Below are 12,127 nucleotides of genomic sequence, written 5' to 3'. Positions count from 1 at the left end.
ACAGAGCGGGCGGTAGACAGGTCCAGTACCCGGCGGTCCGAAAATAGGGGCGCGTTCGATAATAGGGACACAATTTGTCCGAAAAAATGGTCCTATTTTCGAAACATTCGATATGTGACACGTTCGATTTTTGAGGTTCCACTGTAGAAGTACCAAAATGAACCTCTTACCTTGCATGTTTATGAGAAGGAGAGAAAAGAACCAACAATCGTACTATTGTGTAAAGCAATTACAAGTTCCCATTTCATACATTTGGCAGGACGGTAGTACCTCCCTGGGTGGTTGCTGTCTACCAACCTACTACTGCTACTATATATTATTATTGTTATTATTATGTTTATAATTATTATTATTATTACTAATTATTTTCAGTTCATTACATGAGCACCTCATATTTTTTCCCATCATTATTAGTTAAAAGATTTTTACTATATTGTACTGGCAAGTCCTGCTTATACAGCAGGTTAGGCTTGAAGCTGCTGCCATAAAGAAAAAACAGCTGTAACATGAAACATAGCCTTTTTTCATTTTCAAATGCATATAAAAGCCTGATAACATGTTTACACTAAATGCATATACTGTGCACACATTACTTACCTTAAAATATTTTCATCCTTAGTTTATACTGAATATATTTATTGTGGAAAGTCTGAATAAATGAAGAATTGGTATAATTGAAAACCAGTGCATTAGCCAAACACTGTAAAGTTGGGCCATCCTGTATCTAGTTTATCATGTTAGTTCTTTTATCCTAGTTCTTCATTTCATTATAACTTGTTTGCTTTTCATAGTTCATTTTTTCATCAGTTTTCTTCCCACATACTGCCCAGGGTTGAGCTGTGGGAGTAGGAAGACTCTAAAAACTCAAAAGAGGCATTCTAAAGCTACCCAACTTTCTAGTTGCTCTCAGTATACTGTATGCTAACTTTTCTGTACCTTTCACTGGTTCATATTTTATCCTTCACTGCCTTTATCTATTGATTGCACTTCCTATTTTACTGCTCATGTTTAAATTACAGAGCGACCTTGAAGAGAGAAGACGCAAAAGAAGGAAAGACAAACTTGCTCTCATAGCCCGGTTGAATACACGTCGTTGTCAGGCATGTCCCATATATGGTTCAGATCTGATGGAGGCTGTTGCTGTAATTAATACTTGTCATGGTACAACCAACAGTCATGCAGGATGGAGTGGTCAGGGAATGATACACTGTCTTCAAGCAACAGATCTGAAGTCCCACCTTTATGAGTCTCAGACAGACACCCTCCACAGAATAGTTAACACTCCAGAAACCTATTTAAAACAGTTAAAAGATACCACTGACAGATATGTGTTCTGTATACCATCAGTGGTGGCACCACCCATTTGTTCAAGAATGAGCCACCCATCACCATCTAAACTCTGGGCACAAGAAAGAACAAAATCCTTATTAAAAAAACACCTTTCTCCTGGCATTGCTCCCCTTCATCACATAATGAATGCAGCAGTCACACAGTTCCCAGACCCCAGGCTTATTCAGTATGATTGTGGTAAGTGTATAATTTTTCTTAATAGATGGCAATATTTTGGTAAGTCAATCATTACTTTATTTATTCTTTCATGATAGGGCAGTTGTAAAGTGTACTAATGATTTAACTAGCAGAACATGTTTAAGTCTAAGATGATGTACATAATAGAGTTTGTCATATTTTGTAGGTAGCAGTTCCATCATTGGATGCAAGAAAATACTTGCTGTTCTTTAAGGTCTCTGAATGAAATGTTCCATTCTCCTGTTCATGTTGCTTTTTTAATCACTATCAAGAAATGTAAAGCATTTCATTACACTAATGGTATACAATATCTACAAGTGGATTCATAAGACACATTGAGTACCAATATAGATACCCAGGTGTTGCACATGTATCTTGTTCAGTAATATATGTTGACTTTCTTATGGGTAGAATGAGATGTAAAGTTGTTTGAGTTCTTTATGATTTTTGTATTACAGATCCTGTATTTGTTATTGCAACTTGCTGCAGATGTATTGTTGCACCTTTTTTCATAGTTTTTAATCACTTCAGTTACTTAACCCAGTTAGTTCCCTACAAGTGTCATTTCTTTGTTGAAAAACTGGTTGTTTGAATTTTTGCATTACTGTTTTAATAATAAATTCTAAATATTTCTGTATCTGTGACTTCCATAAAAAACATTAATAGATATTTGACCTAACATCATAGTTCTTCATTTTATGTTTATACAGCCTCTCCTCACTTAGCGACGTACTAGTTTACCGACGACTCGAACTTCCAACAGGCTCTCTGACCAGTATGCATACCTAAATATATTACAGCTGATTTCCTCTATTCTGTTTATTACAGTATACAGTACACTATTGTATAAACATTTAAATATATAATAAAAATGTTATAAATGGTGCAAAGGTGACAGTAAAACATTATCAAAGATGGCTGACACAAACCCACTACCATTATAGTATGCTCCTTGCTTGATGATAAATTCATTTACCAACATGATCTTAGGGATAAAGCTCCATCGTTAGGTGAGGAGAGGCTGTACTTTATAATGAAACTCGTACATTCTGATAAAGTTTTCAGCGATTTAACATTTTTGAATATACAGTGGAACCTCGGTAGTCGACTTTAATTCATTTCAGAAGGCTGTTCGACTGCCGATCTGCTTGAGTACCGAATGAATTTTTCCCATAAGGAATAATGTAAATTAGATTAATCCGTTTCAGACCTCCGAAAATACACTTACAAAAGCATTTTAACACAATATTTACAAGCCTAGCATACATAAATCTTTAAAAGAAAAAACTAAACACAATGAATTAGATATAATAAATGCAATTTTATTTTATTTTTTTTTTTAACACGGCCATTTCCCACCAAGGTAGGGTGGCCCGAAAAAGAAAAACTTCCATCATCATTCACTCCATCACTGTCTTGCCAGAGGCATGCTTACACTACAGTTACAAAACTGCAACAATAACACCCGTCCTTCAGAGTGCTGGCACTGTACTTCTCATCTCCAAGACTCAAGTCCGGCCTGCCAGTTTCCCTGAATCCCTTCATAAATGTTACCTTGCTTACACTCCAACAGCACATCAAGTCCTAAAAACCATTTGTCTCCATTTCCTCCTAACACGCTTACGCATGCTTGCTGGAAATCCAAGCCCCTAGCACACAAAACCTCCTTTACCCCCTCCCTCCAACCTTTCCTAGGCCAACCCCTACCCTGCCTTCCCTCCACTACAGATTTATACACTCTGAAAGTCATTCTATTTTGTTACATCTACATGTCCAAATCATCTCAAAAACCTCTCCTTAGCACTCTGGATAATAGTTTTGGTAATCTCACACCTCCTAATCTCCAAAATACAAATTCTCTGCATTATATTCACACCACACATTGCCCTCAGACATGACATCTCCATTGCCTCCAGCCTTCTCCTTGTTGTAATATTCACCACCCATGCCTCACACCCATACAAGAGCATTGGTATAATTATACTCCCATACATTCTCCTCTTTGCTTCCATGGACAAAGTTCTTTGTCTCAACAGACTCCTCAGTGCACCACTCACCTTTTTCTCCTTGTCAATTCTGATTCACCTCATCTTTCATAGACCCATCTGCTAACACGTCCACTCCCAAATATCTTCCATTACCTAATTTTTCTGTCATCCTCATCACCTTACTCTTTCCTATATTCACTTTTAATTTCCTTCTTTTACATACCCTACCAAACTCATCAACCAACCTCTGCAACTTCTCTTCAGAATGTCCCAAAAGCACAATTTAAACCCCACACCTCTTGCCAACCCCCGAGCATTCACTTCTCTTATAACTCCACCTATAAATATGTTGAACAACCATGGTGGCATCACACATCCCTGTCTAATGCCTACTTTTACTGGGAAGTAATCTCCCTGTCACCTACATACCTGAGCCTCACTATCCTTGTAAAAACTCTTCACTGCTTTCAATAACCTACCTCCTATTCCATACATTTGCAATATCTGTCACATTGCCTCCCTATCATACACCTTTTCCAAATCTATAAATGCCACAAAAACCTCTTTACCCTTATCTAGACACTGTTCACCTATATGTTTCACTGTAAACACTTGGTCTACACACCCCCTACCCTTCCTAAAGCCTCCTTGTTCATCTGCTATCCTGCTCTCTGTCTTACTCTTAATTCTTTCAATAATAACTCTACCATACACTCAGCACTCTGTCTTACTCGTATTTCTTTCAATAATAACTCTACCATACACTCAGCAGACTTCTTCTCCTATAAGTTTTTACACTTCTTTTGTCCCCTTTGCCTTTATACAAAGGAACTATGCATGCTCCCTGCCAATCCCTAGGTACCTTACCCTCTTCCATACATTTATTAAATAAAAAACCACTAACCACTCCAAAACTATATCAACATCTGCTTTTAACATTTCTATCTTTATCCCAGCAATCCTAGCTGCTTTACCCCCTTTCATTCTGCCCACTGCCCCATGCACTTCCCCCACACTCACAACTGGTTCTTCCTCACTCCTATAAGATGTTATTCCTCCTCTCCCTATACACGAAATCACAGCTTCCCTATCTTCATCAACATTTAAGAGTTTCTCAAAATATTCCCTCGATCTTCCTGATACCTCTAACTCGCTGTTTAATAACTCTCCTCTCCTATTTTTAACTATCAAATCCATACGTTCCCTCGGCGTTGTCAACTTACTAATTTCACTCCAAAACTTTTTCTTATTTTCAAAAAAATTTATCTCACCCACTCATTTGCTCTCTTTTTACACTGCTTCACCACTCTCTTAACCTCTCTTTTTCACTGTATACTCCTCCCTCCTTGCATCAGTTTTACTTTGTAAAAACCTCTCATATGCTTTTTCTCTCTTGCTACTCTCCTTACATCATCATTCTTCCACTCGCTCTTCTTCCCTCCCGCACCCACTTTCCTGTAACCACAGCCTTCTGCTGAACACTATATTCTTAAACTTACCCCATGCATCTTCTACCCCATTGCCTTTACTCACACTAGCCCATCTGTCCTCCAACAGTTGTTTATATCTTACCCTAACTGCCTCCTCCTCTAGTTTATAAACCTTCACCTTTCTCTTAGTTGCTGCTTCCACTTTCCTTGTATCCCATCCACAGTTTACTCTCACTGTAGCTACAACTAAAAAGTGATGTGATATGTCTGTGGCCCCTCTATAAACATGTACATCCTGAAGTCTACCCAACAGTCTTTTATCTACCAATATGTAATCCACAAAACTACTGTCATTACACTCTGTATCATATCTTGTATACAGGTCTCCCTCAACATTCGCGAGGGTTAGGGGATCAAGATCCTCGCAAATGTTGAAAATTTTGCGAATGTTTAGTGTCCCAATATATTGTAGGGAAATATAATACAGTACTGCTTCCTTAACTTGTTGAACCATGAACAATCATAAAATACATGAAAATGTCGTAAATTGTACTAAATACATACATGTTATGGTTTAAGAACATGTATGCTATTAAATACCACTGCCTCCACCACTTCCTCAACCACTGCGAGTCCCTACTACCCTCCCTCCGACCCCAGCAACTGGCAGCCAACCCTCCCACCACTGTGTGGTGTTTTGTTTGTTCATTATTTCCTATTAAACTACGGTATAAATAATGTAAACCCATTCATGACTGCATATTGGAATGGCTATTCAGACAGGTATTGGACGGTGACATGTGTTTACTCTTGAACACAGCAAAGAATCAAACATTTCTGCTACTGCCAATAATAACAATAGTAATAATAATAATAATAATAATACAGTGGACCCCCAGTTTACGATAAGCTTCCAATGCGACCAATTATGTAAGTGTATTTATGTAAGTGTGTTTGTATGTGTATGTTTGGGGGTCTGAAATGAACTAATCTAATTCACAATATTCCTTATGGGAACAAATTCGGTCAGTACTGGCACATGAACATACTTCTGGAATGAAATAATATCGTAAACCGGGGGTCCACTGTAATAATAATAATAATAATAATAAATACGATAGAATTGAAGAAGGAAATTGTACAAAAACATGAGGGATTGGTTGACACATGGTCAGTGTGGCTTTGTTTATGCTGGAGTGAGCATTAGTCTCCGTGCTCTTCCAAACATTTCAGAGTAATTCATTGTGTTTGGTGCTTGTAGATTGAGTGCGACTGGAGTGGTAGAGGCAGTGGTTGAGGCAGTGGGTGAGGCAGCAGTTGAGGCAATGGTTGAGGCAGCAGTTGAGGCAGTGGTTGAGGCAGTGGTTGAGGCAGTGGTTGAGGAAGTGGTTGAGGCAGTGGTTGAGGCAGCGGTTAAGGCAGTGGTAGAGGCAGCAGTTGAGGCAGCGGTTGAGGCAGCGGTTGAGGCAGCAGTTGAGGCAGTGGTATTTAATAACATATATGTTACAAATAATAATAGTACATGTTATTATTAATAATGTATTATTATTATTAATAACACGTATGTTATTAAATACCACTGCCTCAACCACTGCCTCAACTACTGCCTCAACCACTGCCTCAACCACTGCCTTAACTACTGCCTCAACTACTGCCTCAACCACTGCCTCACCCACTGCCTCACCCACTGCCTCAACCACTGCCTCAACCACTGCCTCATCCACTGCCTCATCCACTGCCTCATCCACTGCCTCAACCACTGCCTCAACCACTGCCTCAACCACTGCCTCAACCACTGCCTCAACCACTGCCTCAACCACTGCCTCACCCACTGCCTCACCCACTGCCTCAACCACTGCCTCAACCACTGCCTCAACCACTGCCTCAACTGCTGCCTCACCCACTGCCTCACCTGCTGCCTCAACCACTTTCTCAACCACTGCCTCTACCACTCCAGTTGCACTCAATCTACAAGCACCAAACACAATGAATTATTGTGAAATATTTGGAAGAGCACAGAGACTAATGCGCACTCCAGCATAAACAAAGCCACACTGACCATGTGTCAACCACTCCCTCATATTTTTGTACAATTCCCTTCTTCAATTCTATCGTATTTATTATTATTATTATTATTATTATTATTATTATTATTATTATTATTATTATTATTATTATTTTTATTATTAGCAGTAGCAGAAATGTTTGATTCTTTGCTGTGTTCAAGAGTAAACACATGTCACCGTCCAATACCTGTCTGAATAGCCATTCCAATATGCAGTCATGAATGGGTTTACATTATTTATACTGTAGTTTAATAGCAAATAATGAACAAACAAATACTCACCACACAGTGGTGGGAGGGCTGGCTGCCAGTTGCAGGGGTCAGAGGGAAGGTAGTGGGGACTCGCAGGTGGCAGGAAACATAAATATGATTTGGCGGCTGGGAATTCGCGAATGTGGGAAGCCCGCGAAAGTTGAAAATGCGAATGTTGAGGGAGACCTGCACTTACTTATCCTCTTTTTCTTAAAATGTGTTACCTGTAGCCAAACCCCTTTCTATACAAAGTTCAATCAAATGCTCCCCATTATCATTTACATCTGGCACCCCAGACTTTCCTACCACGCCCTCTCTAAATGCTTCTACTTGAGAAAATTTATTTTCACTTTACATGTAACTGGAGAGTTGATGGCATATGTGGAAGATGGTGAGGAGGAAGGGAGATGTTATTGTATATCACCTTCCATAAAAATGGCAGATAACTGTGCTTTCTTCCTGAGACTCCCTGGGTCTCTGTCATACTAGAGACCTGTCTAATGAAATTTGCTTTTGCCTGCATTAAGCAGGTTTATAACATGATTTGCTACAGCTTTGTCTGGGTGATATTTTTTCAAGAAAACTTTGCACTTCCCCCCATTTTACACACATTTCTTTTATAAGAGCAGTAGGGACATCCTCCCTTCCCTCCTCCTCCTCTGAAGAAATTTCCTCAGCTGCCATTTGTTGCTGCTCCCTCCGAAGGTCCTGCAGTTCTTCCGTGGTAAGCTCTGCTTTATAATCCTCCACATCATCATCACTGACCTCCAAACCCATGGACATGCCAAGAGAGAGAATATCCTCCACAGCAGTCTCAAATCCTTCAAAGTTCCTTTCTGCCACAGCAGCTGGCCATAATTTATGCCAGGCAGAGTTCAAGGCTGGATTTCCCCCAGGTTTGGTTTATGAGACTTAAACAGAGGAAGATATTAAAATAGTTTTCCAGAATTCTCAGAGGGTCAACTACATATCACATGTCACTTCAAAGCACCTCTGGAATAGTGCTTTTGTATCAAGTTTCTTGAAATTAGAAATCAACTGCTGGTCCATGGGCTGGATGAGTGGATTCGGGTTAAGAGGCAAGAACTTCACCATTATGAAGTTAAACTCCTCCAGCAACTCGGCCTCCAGCCCTGCAGGATGAGCAGGAGCATTGTCCATCACAAGAAGGGCTTTCAGAGGTAGATGTTTCTCTTGAAGATATTTCTTAACTGTAGGGCCAAACATTTCATTGACTCATTCAATAAAAAATTTTCTGGTTACCCAAGTTTTACTGTTAGCCCTCCACATTACATTTAATATACTTTTGATAACATTACTGGCTTCACTGAGTGATAGACAAGCAAAGGCTTCACTTTTAAATCACCACTTGCATTTTCACACAATGAAAGAGAGTCTGTCCTGCATTGGCTTGTATTCTGGCAATGACTTCTCTCAAGTGATATAGGTTCTGTTTGGCATTTTTTCCAAAAAAACCTGTCTTATCACAACTGAACCCCCCCTTTTTTTTTTTTTCCAACAAACCGACCATATCCCACCAAGGCAGGGTGGCCCAAAAAGACAAACGAAAGAACTGAACACTTGTTGGGGAATAAAATCTTCGGCCTCTACATAGTCGCTAAACTCAGTGACGTATTTCTCAGCAGCATCTTTGTCAGAACTAGCAGCCTTCCCATGGCTCATTACACAGTATATGCCTCTTCTCTTCTGAAATTAATTCAGATTATGACAGATTCGGTATAAGACACGCTCTGGAATGGATTAATGTCGTAATCTGGGGGTCCAGTGTATTATTATTATTATTAACATGTATGATATTAAATACTACTGCCTCCACCACTGCCTCAACCACTGCCTCAACCACTGCCTCAACCACTGCCTCTACTACTGCCTCTGCCACTGCCTCTACCACTGCCTCAACCACTGCCTCAACTACTGCCTCATCCACTGCCTCCACCACTGCAGTCACACTCAGTCTGCAAGCACCAAACACAATGAGTTATAGTAAAATGTTTGGAAGAATGTGGAGGCTAATGCTCACTCCAGCATAAGCAAAGCCAAACTGACTCACAATGCCTCCACCAATGCTTCAACCCTCGTATTTTTGTACAATTTCCTTCTTCAATTCCATCGTATTATTATTATTATTTTTTGTTTTAACAAGTCGACCATCTCCCACCGAGGCAGAGTGACCCAAAAAGAAAGAAAATCCCCAAAAAGAAAATACTTTCATCATCATTCAACACTTTCACCTCACTCACACATAATCACTGTTTTTGCAGAGGTGCTCAGAACACAACAGTTTAGAAGCATATACGTATAAAGATACACAACATATCCCTCCAAACTGCAGAATTGTTCGATTCTTTGCCGTGTTCAAGAGTAAACAAATGATGTCACCGTCCAGTACCTGTCCGAATGGCCATTCCAATATGCAGTCATGAATAGGTTGACATTATTTATACTATAGTTTAATAGCAAATAATAAACAAACAAAGCACTCACCACACTGGCTGGCTGGCTGCCAGTTGCAGGGGTCGGCGGGAGGGTAGAAAGGACGCGCGGGTGCGGGAAACTTAAATGTGATTTGGCGGCTGGGAATTCATGAATGTGTGAAGCCCACGAAAGTTGAAAACGTGAATGTTGAGGGAGATCTGTGTATGTAAAATATGAAATAACTTTAAAACACTTAAAATTCTGGAAATTTTCCATGCATAATGGAGAGATGCAGTATTTGTAGAGAATGTAAGCAAACTGAGTGGCGTGCAGTGACCGTATTAGTAAATCAAGTGGGGGGAGCCATATAGAGTTTTGGTCATAATTTGAAATGTCCGTGTTAGTCGAATGCCGTAAAGCAAAGCGCCGTAAAGTGGGGCCCTACTGTACTCTGTAGTTTTTATAATAAATCAGATTTATTCCTTTTTGCATTGTTATTTACAGCGAGCAAGGAAGTACATAAAAAATGTGATAGTTGTAATGCAGTTCTGTGTCATTACTCTTCTATCTAAGGAGAGTAAATAAACTTAAGCTTTTATAATGGACATTGTATTGGAGTGTGAGCAAGATAACATTTATCAAGGGATTTAGGGTAAGCCTGATGAGCTGAGGTGGCAAGGGCAGCTGGACGTGTCAAGGGCAGCAGTCTTAAGGAGAGTGAGCATGTTACAGTTGGAGTGTAATGTAAGTTGTGATGTCAGCACATTTCTGGGAAGACAGCAATTATAATGGTGAATGTGCTTCCTTGTGTTTGGGTCACCCTTAGTTGGAAAGAGGCATTGAGGTAAACAAAATGTATGTCATTGATGTATGTTACTGTATCCATATCTTACAGTACTTTTGGTACGTCTTAAATTTTTTTTAACACGTTGGCCATCTCCCACCGAGGCAGGATGACCCAAAAAAGAAAGAAACACTTTCACCATCATTCACACACAATCACTCTCTTTGCAGAGGTGCCCAGATATGACAGCTTAGATGTTACTCTAAACAGCCAATATTCCAATATTCCCACCTTCCAGGTGGAAAGTACAATGCCTGCACTTTAAAGAAGAGTTCTTTACAGTGCAGGCATTGTACTTCCCACCTGGATCCAAGACTCAAGTCTGGTTAACCAATTTCCCTAAATCCCTTAATAAAATATTGCCCTCCTCACACTCCAACAGCTCGTCAGGTCCCAAAATCCATTTGTCTCCATTCACTCCTATCTAACATGCTCACATATGAATGCTGCATATCCAGGTCTCTTGCACACAAAGCCTCTTTTACCCCCTCCTGCCATCCTTTCCTACGATGACCCCTAACTGTCCTCCCTTCCACTACAGATTTATACACCTTCCAAGTCATCCTATTTTGCTCCAGCCCCTAAATGACCAAACCACCTCAACAACCCCTCTTCAGCCTTCTGAATAATACTTTTAATAACTCCACACCAACTCCTAATTTCCACACTGTGAATTCTCTGTATAATATTTAAACCACACAGTGCCCTTAGACATGACATCTCCACTGCCTCAAGCCTCCTCCTTGCTGCAGTATTCACAACCCTTATAAGGGTGTTGGCACCACTATGCTCTCATACATTCCCTTCTTTGCCTCCATGGATAACATATTTTGTCTTCACAGATACCTCAATGCACCACTCGCCTTTTTTCCTTCGTCAGCTATATGGTTAACCTCGCCCTTCATAAACCCATCTGCTAACAAATCTACACCTAAATATCTGAACACATGCACTTCTTCCATACTTTCTTCAATGTGATATCCAATTTTTCTTTACCTAACTCGTTTGATACCCCCTTCACCTTACTCTTATCTATGTTCACTTCAACTTTCTTCCTTTACACACCTTCTCAAGCTTGTCATTAACCTTTGCAACTTCACTTTAGAATCTCTCAAAAGCACAGTATCATCAGAAAAAAAGTAACTCTGTCAATTCCTATTTTGTATTTGATTCCCCATAATTTGATCCCACCTCTCTCCGCAACACCCTAGCAATTACTTCTTTTACAGCTCCATCTATAAATATATATTGAACAACCATGGTGACATTACACACCCCTGTCTAAGCCCTGCTAGTAAGTTACTACCTTTTCTTCTATACTTTCACTTCAATTATTTTTTTTTTCAACAAGTCGGCCGTCTCCCACCGAGGCAGGGCGACCCAAAAAGAAAGAAACTACTATCATCATTCAACACTTGCACCTCACTCATACATAATCACTGTCTTTGCAGAGGCTCCCAGATACAACAGTTTAGAGGTCTATATGTATAAAGATATATAACATATCCCTCCATACTGCTAATACGTATCCCGAACCCCTCCTTTAAGGTGTAGGCATTGTACTTCCCATTTCCAGTACTCAAGT

General features: G+C 39.9%; 1 protein-coding gene across 2 annotated transcripts in view; it reads left to right on the top strand.

The window, feature by feature from the left end:
* The window catches only part of dom (domino helicase), a 479,765-nt gene that overhangs the window by 186,205 nt on the left and 281,433 nt on the right, over positions 1-12,127 (top strand). For both annotated transcript variants that reach the window (XM_070088057.1, XM_070088056.1), the window contains exon 11: positions 1,020-1,527. In XM_070088057.1, coding sequence (XP_069944158.1) covers positions 1,020-1,527 — 508 coding nt within the window. The remainder of the gene's footprint in view (positions 1-1,019; positions 1,528-12,127) is intronic.

The sequence above is a fragment of the Cherax quadricarinatus genome, chromosome 23 (genome assembly GCF_038502225.1).
Source record: "Cherax quadricarinatus isolate ZL_2023a chromosome 23, ASM3850222v1, whole genome shotgun sequence".
In the NCBI taxonomy this organism is placed as follows: domain Eukaryota; kingdom Metazoa; phylum Arthropoda; class Malacostraca; order Decapoda; family Parastacidae; genus Cherax; species Cherax quadricarinatus.
Note: the sequence above shows the minus strand (reverse complement) of the source record. Positions and strands in the feature narration are given on the sequence as shown.